Here is a 16,827-nt window from a genome sequence, read left to right on the forward strand (position 1 = left end):
CACTAATAGCTTTGAGGAAGAAAAGTGGCGGCATTCGTCCTATCGCAATAGGCAATGTGTGGAGGAGATTATCAGCCAAAATCATTTGCCATAGAATTAGAGAACCTCTAACACATTTTCTATCCCCACACCAACTTGGAGTTTGCGTCTCACATGGAGCAGAAGCAGCAGTCCACGCTGCTCGTATGTATTACTCTTTTCCACACCAGCAGGAGAAAGTTTTTCTGAAAATAGACTTCAGAAACGCATTTAACGAGTTGAATCGTGACTCTATGCTCATACAGGTAAAAAACAATTTTCCATCAATTTATCGGTACGTACATCAGTGCTACTCGCAACCGAGCAACTTATACTTAGGAGATGAAATAATCCTCTCTCAGCGTGGCGTACAACAAGGCGACCCTCTTGGCCCTGGTTTGTTCGCACTAACTTTACAATCCATCGTTAATAGTATCAATACAGAACTGAACATATGGTATTTGGATGACGGGACTATAGCTGGAGACAAGGATACAGTACTAGAGACATTAGAAATGATCCGTAGACGGGCTAAGGAGATCGGATTGCAAATGAATTTCTCCAAATGTGAGGTCAGCTTTCTCGGAGTTTCCAATGAGGAGTCTAATAACCTCTTCAAGCTGTTTGACGAAGCCGCGCCTGGGATTCAAAGAATTTCGACAGATGACGCCAGCTTATTAGGAGCAGCATTATCTAATGAGGCAAGACGAACAATATTAAAAGACAAAATTTCTAAATTAGAATTCTTCTTTACACGTCTTTCCTTGATTTCAGCTCACTCTGCCTTTTACCTACTACGTGCCTCATTGTCCATGCCAAGGCTGCTATACTTTCTTCGTTGTGCTCCTTCTTGGCGGGATGCTGATCTACTGGAATGCTATGACAACACCTTGAAAACCGGTCTAGAATCTATCCTGAATTGTTCACTCAACAATAACTCTTGGTTGCAGGCGTCCCTTCCTGTTAACCACGGAGGTCTCGGCATTCGTCGCGCCATGGATCTGGCTATTTCATCCTTCCTGTCTTCATTCTATGGCGCTAAGCCATTAATTGAGACCATTCTCCAACAAGATCTTAGCCTAGTATCGGATTCGGATGTCAACGATAGCATTGCTAAGTGGTCATCTATAGTGGGATCAGATCCACCTGACCTTGATAAGAGAGGACTACAATCCTCTTGGGACGATCCTCTTATAAGTCATCACTTTTCAGCTCTACTTCAGTCATCCGATAACCCAGAAGATAAGGCCAGACTTCTAGCTACATCATCTCCAGAAGCAGGCGCTTGGCTTCATGCTATCCCGTCACCTTCTTTAGGATTACATCTTCCCAATGACAGTTTTCGAATTGCCAGTGCACTGCGTTTGGGAGCAGATGTTTGCGAGCAACACAGATGTCCTGCCTGTAGAAGTGTCGTAGACAAGAAGGGCCTTCATGGACTCTCCTGTGCCAATAGTGCGGGCAGATATTCACGCCACTCCAGCGTCAACGACATTATCATGAGGGCACTAATTTCAGCAGGCGTTCCTTCTATATGTGAACCGTTGGGATGCAGTCGTGCAGACGGCAAGAGGCCAGATGGTATGACCCTAATACCGTGGAAGAAAGGAAAAGCACTTCTATGGGATTTTACTTGTTCCGACACCTTCGCCCCTTCAAATTTACATTCTTCCTCAGCACAAGCTGGCAACGTGGCTGCTCGCCGAGAAACAGAAAAACGCAGGAAGTATAGCAATTTACTCGACAAATATAATTTTGTCGCTATAGCTATTGAATCGGGTGGTTCATGGGGTCTCGAAGGCCTTAACTTTATAAAAGAAGTTGGTCACCGCATTTTTTTATCGTCAGGAGATGCTAGAGCAACCTCTTTTCTACTGCAACGCATCAGCATGGCAGTACAAAGAGGGAACGTTGCATCAGTTTTGGGAACGCTACCCTCTGGTAAGGAACTGGAGGAGATCTTTTGTCTGTAATCTCGGCGAAGTTTGAGGATGCTGTTGCGAGGCTTATGTTATCAAAATTATATTTGAATTTTAAGTACCTTTCCAATATGTATGTTTGTTTCTTTGTTAAAGTCTATTGTTCTTTTTAGCACCGAGGCTACATGTGACGAAAACCTATAGTAAAATATAGAATCCGAACCACTAAAATACAAATATAATGTTGGAAATGTGAAAAAAAAAAAAAATATATATATATATAAATAAAGGCACGTAATTTTCTTACTATACTTTCAGATATTTGTATTAAAACTAGTGATTTATGAAAATAATAAAACAATAAAACACTTATTTTACGCTTCGAAAATACAATGCTCTTTTAATCTATTAGTAATATTTTTATTTTTAAGTAGCTGACATGTTTTAAGTTAGCTCTAATTAGAAATCCTGGTTGAATCATCACTTAATAACATCGCTTACACATTGCAACGTATATCAAGTGACTGCTTTTGGCATACAACTGGAAAACAAAGGACTGTTCAATTACCAACGTGCTGGAAGCTGGAATCACATGTACAGCGGCGCTAGTTGCCTCTCTAGTGTTAACTTTAGTACCTCTGTAATAATACCATTCCGTGTGCAGCGCATCATTCTGTTCCGTGAGAGAGGATGGAGGCGAAAGTCTGCTCCGGGTTTATGTCTCCAAAATAGACCACAGAAGTTCAGTTATGTTCAGGTCTGGGGATTGAGCAGTCTAGGGGTTATTCAGATTCATCCCCATGCTCCTGAAAGTACACTACAACAGCCCCTGCTATATGAATGGGTGGATTATAATCCTGGAATATGGCATCTTAGCCCGAAAACAACATCTGGACCATATGATTCACATCGTCCCCTAACTTTCTCTAATTCTGGTTTTATAACGTTTTATCGTACTTCTGTGATATATTTGTTATTCTTATTACATATTTTAAGATAGATATACGTAATAACGAAATTTTATGTACATGTGCAGAGTACAAGTGAGGATTTTTGAAGATATTCATTAAAAAAAAAATGTATGAGAAAATGATGTATTAGTCGAATGGAAGCATTTCATTGTTGATATCGATTGTCAACATTTTGAGAAGATTTTTCGATTTATATCGGACCGAATTAGGAACTCCATTACCATCTGGATAATGATGCTAGAAATAAGCGTATACTATCGTGAATAGTTACTAAAGTTGTAGGTAAGTGAGTGACGTTAGTGGCGCCTAAATTAAACCATTACTGGAATATACGTAGAAACGGTGACGGGAGAATGGGTTCCCATTCGGGGTGGCTACTGCGAAAGCTGTTGTATCCGTTAACAGAAACCAGGAGCCCTTAGCGAAATAACCACCCAGTAGAAAGAGCGCTCCACCTAAATTGACTCACAGAGTGCATATATATTGCAAGGTACTTCTAGGAATCACAATCCATATTGCACCTATCTTTCAGATCGACATCCCACACTCGTAAGGTTCGGACACCAACCTGCTAAGAATCTATAAGGGCAAGGTTTCAAATTACACCGCCAGAACATCTTTCCGTTTTTTTTCCAGGAAACAGGAATTTGTATCATTCCTTTTCAAATTCCTGTGGCAGACCTTGTTAGTTCTGGGGATTTCTGTAGTTTTAGCGTGTCGAAAAAACTCTCCAACATTGGCGTCCGCGCACCTTTACTGGTCTCTGAAAAGCTTGCAGGGAGGAGTAGGAATGAATTTCCTTTCGTGTTCTTTACCAGAGTTACTTCAACTGAAACTTGAATGTCAGGCGATAGTTCATAATGCTGGGGGTCCAATAGAATAATATCGGTGGTCGTAGTGAGGTTTCTCGTGAGGTGAATACTCTTCAAAATCGGTCTGATTATAAACCGAACAACCTTTCGTATATACGCATATCGGTAGACCCAAGTAAATTTAGTTAAAGAATGAAGATGATGCTAAATGATTTTCAAAGACAATAAGCTAAAACTTCTTTTTAAAACTGAAGGAATAGTTTAAGTTAAAAGAAATTAGCTTGTTACTGAAAGAGCAATTTAGTTATTAGTTTATTGGGTTACTATCTGATTGAAATATGTGTGTTTCTGTAAGAACTCGAACCGGATCTGAAATATCTGTACTGTCTATACGTGCGCGTACTAGATGCTCACTAAGACTTCTTTTCTCTATTATTATTTTTGCGATTATGTATTTCTTGGTGGCAGAGAGCAGGTAATTATAGTAATGAAGACGATGTCAAAGATGAACCTACCAGCACTTCTTTTGTATTCAAATGTAGTGGTCTCGTAATTATATCACTCGGTGCTCTGATCGTATGCTTTAGTCATTAGCGACTGTGCTATTATAACCGTAACCATATCTGTGCTGTCGCTAGTAAAAAATAATTCTCGAACCGGGGTTTCTAGTTAAGGCTTGTGAAATCTTTCCACCCACTCATTTATACTCGGTGTCTTGATTGCATTAAAAAAAAGAAAAAAGGAAGATCACTTTGCTCATTTGTTTAAAAAAAATACCCGTTTCAGTTGTGCTTATACAAAGAGAGAAACATAACGTTCTTTAATTAATTGCTCTCGTTTCAATTATAATGACATGTTTTTCGGGTTTTTATTTACTTATTTATTGAAACAAAATATACCTGTTATTTATTGAAAAAGAAACGTAATGCTCATCTTTCACGATGGAATATATTCATAATTTTACTTTTAAACCTTGTAAGACAGAATGAATATTTGTATTACTCGTTCTTTTTATGAGTAGGTTGCAAATTTATGAGTAGGTTTTTTAGTGTATTCGTCGATGCTTTTGTACAATATAAGAAAGTACAGTTTTCTATGCGTATCTTTCCATTTTGGTACATTCTTTGACGACTCGAAAGCAGTTCGTTCCAGTTTAGTTCATTATTTCATTTAATATTGCAGTTAAGTATTTTGTACAAGAATACTTCTGTATTATGTCATGTAATGTTTTTTGCTTTGAAGTTCCTATTTACTGAATAATAGTTATAAGTTCTGGGGGAAAAAATGTTTGTGTGGTTGTAAGCAAGATAACTAAAAAATTTTGACTTCTTTCTTCAATTTTTTGTGCATTAGTTTTTGTATCTGGTTCCAACAATCGTCATATGTTCAAGCTTGGAGCGAACATTAGTTTGATTCAATTTTGAAGAGTGGCAGATTTATTAAACATTCACCTAATCCTTAGAAGGTTTCTGTTCGCTTCATTTATTATATGTTCAGTGTGAGTTTTGTATTTAAATTTTGAATTCGTTGCTTTTGTCAGTACAGTAGATAGTGGAACCGGTCAACCCGGTTTTGCTATCACGATTCTTACAGAGTGTTACACAAAACGATCATGGCCTATTCTTTGTTTTTGAATCATTTTCACACACTACTAGTGCGTAGAGTTGTGTGTCGGAGCTGTTAAAAATCTGATAATTGGACATAGAGAGGGATTCAAACCCTGATCTCTTGTTCCCGTTTATATAGAAAATTTATCTTATAGCTGGTAACTCAATTGGTAGAGCAATTTTGTAACAGGTGGTGGTTCTGGGTTCGAGTTCCCGCTATGTCGTGTTGTATCAATGTACGTATAATATAGTTAAGTTACAAAACTATAACTTTCTTATATCTTTAATATTGTCTGCTGGCCATTAGTTATTAAATTCCACACATGTTCCATTGCTGTAATCTAAATGCAGTTACTTCTTTCATCAATTAATATATTTCTTAGAAGAATTGTGAAGGATGTTGCCTAATATTGTATTACAAAATATGTATTGTATTAGCGTGCAATGGATCCACCTGCGGTACTGCTGAAAAGACAATGCAAAGAAATATGTTCCCTTGACAACCTAGAGTTTTGTTTTCGGTCATTAATTAGCCGAGATACGTCAATTGTATCAACTTCATTGCCTTTGGCGCATTCCTTGACAGAAAATTAAGTGCGAGTTACGCTTGTGTCTTTATACGATGAAATATTTACATAGTTATTTTGTGGACCTATGCATTCAAAACACGTTTACTTTTATTATTTTTATATCTGGAAGTTAAACAAAGCTATTGTGTTCCTCTTTAGATAGAGCGCGTTGAGAAACTTCTATTACAGAGTTCGAGGCTGCAAAGGTGAAATGAGTTGAAATTGACAAGAATGTTTTCGAAATAATATATGCCTGAAAAATAAATTGCAGCAGAAGAGTGCAGTGTAAGATTGTTTCATATAGAAAAAGCAAAGATGGAAAACTTCTGTCTTCCGTGATTGATTACATAAAATTTATTGCATAATACTTAAGAATAGAAGAAAATATTGGAATTTAAAAGAGGAAGCTGAAGTTCGAGAAACGTGGAAGAAATATTTCCAGGACCAAACCTTAAAAATAAATTATCAAAACTCGTTCCAGGACCTGCCAAAAGGCAGAATACTTAATAATAATAATAATAATAATAATAATAATAATAATAATAATAATAATAATAATAATAATAATAATAATAATAATAATAATAATAATACAAAAAATCCAGTTCAGTTTCTACTCAGCATGCCATCGTCACTGATTTCGGCTATTTAATCTCAGACCAGTCAGATATTGGGATAGATAGAAGCTTCCTAGTCGTGTAGTTGCATCTTACCTGAGTGCAGAAAGTGAATGTCACCCTCCAATTCGGAATCGACTTTAAGAGGCCGAAGGACTGAGTAGAAGTAGGGCAAGAGGCCGAAGGACTGAGTAGAAGTAGGGCTCCACACTTTCTAGATTTAACCACTTACAAGACATTATGTAGTCGGAAAGACTTTCCAGCCGCTAACAGAGAGTGGGTAGTGAACCCCTGAGCCGCATTGGAACAAACGTAGAACAAGATCGAACCCAAGTCGTCAAGTTGGTAGGTAAACGGTCTACGACTGCGCCACCGCGGTTCTTTTATCTAAAACTGTTCTTCCCGAAATACATATATTTTCAGCTCTGTTGTTTGTGGTTCCAAATAGCTCAATGGCTAACTGTGTTTTTATGCATGTATACTAGAATTCGAACTCCAGTAGACAATGTATTGGTTCGAACCCTACGTTAAAAAGTATGGATAGAAGCTATTTAATCATAAGAGACTAAGGATAAGCTTAAACATTTCTAGTCGCGCACCCAGAAATATTTGCTGGAAGGAATCCAAGTTAATTGGGTATGTCTGTGTAATATTGAAGGTGTCTTATTCTGCACCCGAAAAGACGATAAGTAATTGTTAACTACTTCCACCTATATTTTTAGAAAAAATGGTAGAACAAGATAATTTTTATAAGAAAAGAAAGAGTACAGATGAGGCGCAAATCAGTCGAAAGCAATCGTTTCTCTGTCAAACAAATATAGTTATGTTAAAAAAAAGTCTACCAATGTTAGTCGAGTAACGAAATTTGGATTGGTCCTGACCCGGTGAACCCCCTCCGTGTGTACGCCCCTGAACATTTCTTTATTAGAATGTATTTTTAAGTGAGTGTTCTCTACGCTCATCATAGTTTTATATTCTATTTTAAGTATCTGCATTAAGTATTCAAAATTTAATTCACAGATTGTTTTAGTGGTCTTTATTTTCTCTACCCATAAAACCTGAAACAAACCAGAACTTAACATGGGATCCTAATATATGTTCTCAAGTGGTAAGCATGTATGCTTTCTCTGCGTATAGTTTACAGTATGTGTATCTATGTATGATATATAATACAATTAATTCAAGCATGCTTTCATTTACAACTCAGCCGTCATTTGTGTATCTGTCTCACTGTTTCACGACAGTTTTGTGTGATTTCTCTGCTTTTCTTCAGAAAACTTGATGCATGCTTTCTTCGTGGCTTAAGACAAACCAGTTGTTTGGGATTGAAGTTCATGGGTAAAATCAGCCGAGTGTTCCATGTTTGCATACTTAGTGCAACAAATTAATTTTCACAATAAGATCCCTAAAGACTATTCCATTTTGATCCAATATGATGTGTATTTTCTTCGTAGTTTTTGAATTTTTCTATTGCTTGGAGTTGTGGACTATCCAGATTATCCCTCACCATAATTGGAACGTGTTCTCATTACACGCATAGTAAACTTACAAATGAGAAGTTTCTTCTTTAACGTGAAACCTACATAAACATGAATGGTGAACTCTGCATAATACACCAGATTAACAATATCCTGGCAATTGAGGTTAGTTCCACTCCTATATTGTATATAATTTTCCGCCAGATCGCCATTAGTCAAGTCTCGTTTCTTAACAATTTACTATCTTGACAGTGTGATAACTGATTATACCTACAGCAAGTTAATCAATGGTGAAAATTCAACCCCAAAGGTGCTGATTGAAATTTTCATATCATCATATGTTTCTTTTGAACCACTCAAGACATAAAATTTGATATATTCTATTCAAATATGTCTCGAATTTTTCTTTCTCCAGAGAATATTGTAATGTTCTCTACATATGATGGCACTCCACGTGGTCAACAAAAAGAACAACAAAGCAGACAACGGATATCAACAAACAGCATTTGATACAAAAAACGACGAACGTCGTCACCACCCCGAGGTTCTACGAGGACTCCTGAGGACAGTATACAGAAGGTGCTGTATAAGATGTTACAGCACCTTAGAAAACATCAGTCTGCTCTGAGACTGATCTCCTTACCTACTTTCCCGTGGCTACAGAGGGCCATGAGAATTAACTTTCCCTCTTTTGGGTGCTACTGGACCGGGAAACTACGAACCTCTCCCTTGGCTGCACTTGGGAACCTGAGTGTCTATACATTCACTCTTGGCTGCGACCAGGCCCTACATCCCTAATCACGAACTACCAAATTAAGGGACTCTATTGTATTGGTTTTTGGACCACCATTAGAATTCTGACTACATTGTATCATATTTTTATAATAAACGGTTGTGGGAGAGAAAGTCCAAATCCAGTGTACTACCAAATCTGACTCAGTAGAATATTTTTACAATATAAATATAAATAGAAACTGTACAAACAAGTATATTTGTTCAATAATTTATGTTAATTATTCCCTTTTTGTCAAAATCAGGGGTAAAAGTGGATCAGAATAGGTAGGGGAACGCTGACGCCACGCCTTCCCCCTTATCTTTGCCCATTGTAAGTTTTAGGAAGTGGAGATACGCCATTGATATTTTCTGGAAGTGGGAGAACGACGTCCACTTGCGTTCAGCCTCACTTTTAACCCTTGTCAAAACTACTGTATAAACTTCGTAGTATCCACATAGGAGATATTCCTAAGTTCGGTGCTGCCAAATAGATTAATTTAACAAGTTGTTCTGCGCGAAAAGTCTGAGAACGGTATTGAGTTTACAGATGCTTTTCGTTAGTGCGTGTAGAGTTGGTAAAAAGTTATGACTTCAAACTGTTTTATGGGAAGGATTTTGCACTTTTAATCAAAAGGGAGTTATTAGAAGTGTCCATCTGACAAACTTTTGATTTGTTTTCTTTTAGTTGTATCGAGAAGCAGATCTTCACGAAGAGAAGGATAGGATATCTCGAGCTCTTGGTGCCATCAGAGATGAAGCGGTGTTGCAGAAAGTTCTTCAGTTTGCCATGTCGGTAAGTTAAAAAGAATAATACATTACATACATTTATGAGAAGGTCGATCAGCGCTAGAGAGTTTTGCGGCCACATGTGGAATTACTATGGAAATATTCTCTGACAACAAAGTTGAGCTATCGTAGTAAAATATCATGAGCTATCAAGTAGTAATGCTGGCTTCCATGTGCTTCTGTTTGCGGTGTATGTAGGTACTTTTTGTTAATTATGTGGCGTTCAGTATTATTCAGTGAAATGAATCTACATGTTTTTTTTTTGTTTTTTTTTGCAACACAGTACTATAATGAAATAAATTCCCATACGTTTTTTAAAAATTTATTTATACTAGACAATGGTTCATTACTAAGATTGTTACGGACATATTACTGATTATTAAGAATATATTAAAATACAGTGTGTCCACAAAAACATTCCATGATCTTAATTGGTTATAAAATGAAAACCTTTCGGAATTTTGTGTTCATTTTTTGCCTAAAGATGTATCAGCACATGAAGTTTCATGAGGTGTATGTTTATTACACGTGGTAAGAGGCAAACATCTACTCGATGATCAAGCTCACTCAACACTCTTCGAAGCGTATTCGGCGTGATTATATTGTAAAACTTTGTCTCATATAGGATTTTTGGGTAGAGCATTTAATAAAAAGAGCGTCCGGAATCGATCTCCCACTACCAATTTTATTATAAAAGCTTCCACTATAAAAGTATTTCCACAAAAATACTGTACAAATTATCTCTCTAATATCAAAGGTTAATTATAGGTGGTCTTTGACCGTAAGGTCGCAGACAGGATCTCCAACAGAGTCCCGAAGCAGGCTAAGAGGAGTGGAATTAGGTGCCCAAAGCTCCGAAGCAAGCAGTGGGTAGGTTAGATGGCCAACAGAGCCCCGAAGCAGGCTAAGCGGCTGAGGTTAGGATTCCCAGTCAGAGCCCCGAAGCAGGCTAAGCCAGGAGAAAGGATAGGCGTGGTCCCGAAGCAGACTAGAGGCCCTGGGGTTTAGGTTACTCCTAAAGTCCCGAAGCAGACTAGAGGAGGGTCACCAGAAAACTGGTGTCGAGCTGTCTTCGTCCATCCAATTTATAGGGTCCTTTGGGTGGCGGTGGCGCTGCTGCTCCGATGTCGTCTTCTGCTCCGTGGGAGGGTCCAGAAACCGTCGTCTGCATGTGACTGTAGATCCATCTGGTAGGAGATCCTCTTGCCGAACCACGTGGTGGTGTTGTTGGAATTGTTTGTTTACAACATCACATTACAATATTGATAGCTTCTGTGATTCGTTCCTTCAGAATTCCATAGTTAGGGATAGTGGAGGTAGGTACACTATGTCTTTGACATACCCCCACAGGAGCATATCACATACAGTAAGATCCAATGACTTAGGAGGCCACTGGGGAAACACTTGCTCATTGCGTCCAGCACGACCAATCTATTTGTTTAGTAGGGGCTCATTGAGAAACTTTCGGGCATTGCGATGCCAGTGCGCTAATGCCCCATCTTGTTGAAAAAGATAGTCACCTTAATAAGTTGTGGTATCATACAGTTCCGTAACATATCCAGATAACTTTCATCAGAGACAGTTATACCTTCAAAATAAAAATGGCCATAAACTCTCCGTTCTAATATGGCACAAAAACACTATACTTGGATTAATTACGTTCCACCTCCAGCGTGGTGTGGGGATGCCCATATTCGCAAATGATGCCTGTTGACCTTTCCATGCAGGTGGGAGCTTGCCTCATCACTGAAAATGATCTTGGATATCAAGTTGTTATAATTTTCGAGTAATTGCCGGAGATCCGAACAAAACTGCAGTCGCTTTGGGTGGTCTTCTTGTTTTAACTACTGCATTAATTGCAGTTCATACGGATTGAAGTGCAAGCGTTTGCGTAATAATTTGCAAACCATGCTTCTTGTTATTTGTAATTCTTAGCTAGTTCTGCGACAGATTTCTTGAGACTCCGTACAAAAGTTTCTTTCACGCGATGAGCAATTTGCTGTGGCACTGGTGCTCGGCCGGAACGCCCTTTTGCGCTTTGTCACAGATGCACCTTTCTTCTACGAAATCGTTGTACCACTTCAAAATTGACTTATCCGAAGGTGGTTTCACACCAAATTTGCACCTGAACGCACGTTGCACAGACACCCTTTGTTCAGTGAAATTCCAAAACACACCAACTGCGTTGCTGTTTGGAGAGCTAAACAATGAGTGAATTTAGAACCTATAGGCAAGAAACGAAAATGCATTTCTTGACACCTTATTTACAAATATATTGCAAAACCTTTTCATTTTACAATTAATCGAAATCACGGAGTGACACAGTGGACACAGTGTATTTACATTAAACCAAAATCCACTCCTATTTGTTGCAATACCTTGAAGTGAACTTACAAACAAAATAAAGTAAAGAAGTTATCTATCTTCATTTATTTTTTGTGCTGTTAATTAATATATGAAATTAGTGCCTGTATGTAAGACACTTACTGTTGAGCATCTCCTCCACCGTACCCCACCTCGTCTTCTAAAAAGTAGACATCATTACATTAACTCTATGTTTCATAGTCCCATCCACCTGACGGTCTTCTAATTCTCAAAGGAATCCTTTCACCAATCATCTCATCTCCTTCGGATCGATGCAAGTGTAGCCCATCTCGATCAGCGATGTCTTCCTTCTCTTCCCTTATATTGTTTTTCTTCTCTAATCAAATGTTTATCCTTTTTATCAGTTTTCGTTTAAATAGAGTTATCAACAGCTACATTCCATAGCATCACAATGTACTTCATTCTACACTCCATAGCTCTACCTTGCGTGTTACAATCATAGAATCCGCTAACTTTTTGGGCGATGTTGGCCGGAAAATGTTTTACGTACAGACACTATCTTAATTATTAATTAACAGCAGAAGAAAAGAAAGGAAGATATGTAACTTCGTCTTTTAAGTTCACTTCGAACTATTAAAGCAAATAAAAGATTTTTTGTTTAAATACTTTATATGCTCTTAATAATCAGTAATATGTCCTTAATAATCTTAGTAATCACATGTAATCAGCTATTGCCTAGTATAAATAATTTAAAATAACGTATGGGAACAGTCAAGTTGGAATTTGTTCCATTATAGTACTGTGTTGCAGAATTCACTTAACATTTCACAGAGTAATACTGAACGCCATGAAATTAACAAAACACCAACAAAATATGCGGAACTTGTATTTTACTCCTTATAGTGCAGTCGCTTGGTACAAATTTCAATAAGAATATTTCTTTTCTGGATACCAGAATAAAATTTGGCATAGTTATTTAGATGGTAATACACAATAAAAAAAACACCGGGACACAAGTCATATGAGCTTCTATAAAAGGAGGGGAGGGGGATAATTATTGCAATTAAGTTCTTTGGCAGTAGGGTGATAAATAGAAAGTAAAGGGAGTAAAATTAAATAATATGGGAGCATTTACTAAATTATTGCGTTGAATTATTGCGTGTTAAGATAGAATATAGTGTCCCTGGTGGATGAGTGGCTCCACTCGTCGCCTTGTAATCAAGGGGTTCCGAGTGCGATTCCCGGTGGGGACACAAGTAATTCGGATCCTTCGTTAAACTGTAGGAGCCGTCCTTAGAACATCATCATCATCCCATGGAAGGCAATGGCAAGACCACCATGGGTTCACCTTGCCCAGGGACCTTCGGGCCAACTACCTGCCCTCGGACAGAACACCCATCATCATCATCATCAAGTAGAATATTAAAAATAAATTCCTGCATGACCGACTTCCCTGCATCTTTTGTTGCACATATTTTGCTAACTGCTGTTGTTAATATATCTTCTTCAAATGGGTTACCATAGTTTCTAGATGAAGCTACAACATCTAAAACCTGTTCCTTATATCTCTTTTCAAAAGCTTTGCTGCTTTCCTTATGCTTTACGTCATTTTCATCACCTGCATCTTCTTCACCATCGAAAACTGAAATCTGTTCTTCAAAGACAGATATCATTTTTACAACATCTGTCCTGCAACCATCCATTTCAAAAGTGCAGCAGGTTTGTCAAAAAGTCCTATTGCTCCACCAACTCCTTTAACTTGTTTGTTATTTTGCTCATGTAAATGGTCATCCGCAATTGCTGAAAATGGTCGATTGCTCTTCTGACTTACGAATTTGCCTTTCATGAATTCTTTATATATAAACGGATGGCGGATCTCCAGTTCTTTCAGTGTTTTGATGAAAACTGGCAACCAGCGGGCATAGTTTGTGTGATCTAAAACAAATATCCAGCGATATATATCTTCCAAAATGGTTTTGAATTGTACAAAATTTCCTTCACGCACACTTTGTAAGAAAGAGAGCAATAGAATCTGTAGTTTCATAGTTATTACCAGAAAATAAATTGCAGAGATTCTTCATTGCGTAGATTACACCATTCGTTAAAATCTAAATATGACATTCCTTCAGAGACATTGATATATTTATATGCTTCGTATGCTCCTGTTTTCAAAATATATAGTGCAGCCATTGTTACTTGGTGAGCATAGCGAGCGCGCTTGATGTGAGAGCACGATAGAAGCGATTCAGTTCGTCCAGTTGATGTTACTCTATCATCAATAAGTCCACGCAGATCCTGTAAGCCAATTTCCTATCATATTCATTACAGCCATATTAATGTGCAAACCTCCCATCATTACTACAAATTTGTCTTCACCATACTTACTAGAATATTTCCATTGAATCTGTTTTGCCAGGGCATATATTGGTTAGTCTCCAGTGAGGATTGGAACTCCATCATTCAAACAGAGTTTATCAAAAATATTGAAAAGTACTTCCATGCAGTGTGCTACCACAGGTGGGGATTGCACCTTTTCACTTAACAATGGAAGTAAAACATTATTAGATTTTGGAAGTGTAGGTGATTGTCTATGTTCTGATACAAACGCTGACCAAGAAATACGTACATCTGAGAGTCATTGTCACAAGTAAAATCGCTCTCGATGCTTCCTTTGACTAATTCTAACCAAGTTATTATATCTGTGGAATTAGAACCTTCTATTTCTTGTGGTGTAATAACACTTGAGAGGGGCATTTCACAATACTTTGTATTAAAACGTATTGGGGATACGGTTGTGTAGGAAGAAGGTAACGCATTCTTTACCTCGCTGGTCCATTGTGAAGTTACAATATGCAAATATCTTTTCTGTGCTACCGTGCGATCTGGATGCTGTATCAAGGTAATGCTAATGCCATGAAATGAGTCCCTAACTGTCACAGAAGAAGGATTATGATCGGTATTATAAATTACTGCTGTTGTAAAAAATTTTTTCAAGTAAGCATTCAGGAATTACTCCTCCTAAATTGTTACACTTTTGACATGTAACATTTGTTGTTGACAAAACTGAACTCTGTCATAAGAAACACATAAGCCAAGAGCATGGAATTGATCAATAAAATTTCTGGTTCTTATACTTGAATACAATTTGAGACCAATATAGAGGGGTAGTGATGTTTCTCGTTCTATAAGATGTTTAGTATTACAAGTTTCGTGCCTTCGTTTCGATTTGGTAGCATTAAAACGTATTAACTGTGCAATAGATAGTAGGGGTTTTCTATTAGTATCTCCTTGTTTATCTTGTGCAGGTCCTTCTAGGATCATTTGTAACAACAATAATAGAGCTTCATTCACTGACTCTTTGGCAGTAAAATCTTTTGCAAACAAACCCTCAAATTTTGGATATTCATTGAACAAATCTCTACGAACTATTTGAGCAGCATGCGCTAAACACATTCCATCACTCATGGCATTATATGCAATGGCATCACGTATAGCCTCTCCAGTTACATCCTCAAAGTACAACAGTACTTCTCTTCCAGACTTAGTGGCAGTCAAACCTGGAATTAAAGATATTAGCTGCTCTTTTAGTTTTGACCGATTCACTTGTGCATTTGGAATAGTGCTGTTGAAGTCGGTTTTTGAAAAAACCGAAAACCGGTTTTTGAAAAAAGTGAAATTTCATAAAACCGAAATGTCGGTTTTGAAAACCGCTTTTGCGGTTTCGGTTTTGAAAACCGCTTTTGCGGTTTCGGTTTTGAAAACCGCATTTGCGGTTTCGGTTTTGAAAACCGCATTTGCGGTTTCGGTTTTGAAAACCGCTTTTGCGGTTTCGGTTTCGAAAACCGCTTTTGCGGTTTCGGTTTTGAAAACCGCATTTGCGGTTTTCGGTTTTCAGAAAATTGGTTTTCTGAAAAACCGAAAACCGCAAATGTCACAAAAATACGACAGCACGTAACGACGAGAAAACAGCAAAGAATCTGTCCCCCCTCCGGCTCACAGTTGCCAGATGGAGGGAAATTTCCCTCGGCGTAGGGAAAAAATGATCAAAATTTGCAGAAGGAAAAAAAGATATTTTTTCTTAAAATGTCTTAAAGTGTGGGAAAATTCTTGGTGAATATACTTTTACAATTGGCAGAATAAAAAAATAAGTTGCAATTTCTCAAAGAGGCACGGCTATCGTTATTGGGAAGTAAAAAGATAGAATAAAATATGATCGGTGTTTCCTTCACGTATAAACTACTGCAGGTGTCTGGGACTTGCGATAAGAAGCCAGTCAACACATGCAAAACCACAACATTCACATTTATCGGAGTGGCAACAAATCAACAATAACATTGTGTATTGAGATAGAGATTTTCTTTTTTTCTTTTTTATTAAGAAAATGAGGTGCTGCCTTTTTGTTAACAAAAGAAAGAGTGGCAGTACTATTTTTAAAAACAAGGGGAAACGAAAGAGTAATAATAATATAAAAGATGACTGTCTAAGTGGATGATATTTCAAATTGAATTTCATGAGTTGCATGTGTATAGGGATATACCTCATTTCTATTGAGCTTTGTGTTGGGTTATTAACCCATTTTAGCGGGTACCACCCGATTTTCAGGTTCTATATTCGTCCCCCGCTTAAACATATCTTAATTACGAAAAACCACCCGCTTTTTGGGATTGGAGAAAAATCTAAGAGGACTTAGTTGGTATGGTACAATCAACGTAAACCGTTACACCTCTGACAATCTCAATCGCGATTGAGTTAAATTTGAACTCGCGCTCGGGCTCAGGCTCAGGCTCTGGGCTATCTGAGCAGTGCGCGTGTGCAAAATCATTTGCTAATAAGAGATCTGCTCTAATGCACAATGGTTTTCTTTGTGTAGTTCATGTTTTTTTAATGTAATGTATTGGAAGTTCTATACGAATGAATATTCGTTTGTAGATGTTGTGACAAACATACTTGA

The 16,827-nt window shown here is 37.7% G+C and overlaps 1 protein-coding gene across 1 annotated transcript in view; it reads left to right on the plus strand.

The window, feature by feature from the left end:
* The window catches only part of Psa (puromycin-sensitive aminopeptidase), a 379,421-nt gene that overhangs the window by 280,290 nt on the left and 82,304 nt on the right, over positions 1–16,827 (plus strand). The window contains exon 12 of the mRNA XM_081746220.1: positions 9,451–9,558. Coding sequence (XP_081602346.1) covers positions 9,451–9,558 — 108 coding nt within the window. The remainder of the gene's footprint in view (positions 1–9,450; positions 9,559–16,827) is intronic.

This window comes from Thermobia domestica, chromosome 18 (assembly GCF_964235325.1).
Source record: "Thermobia domestica chromosome 18, izTheDome1.hap1.1, whole genome shotgun sequence".
NCBI lineage: Eukaryota > Metazoa > Arthropoda > Insecta > Zygentoma > Lepismatidae > Thermobia > Thermobia domestica.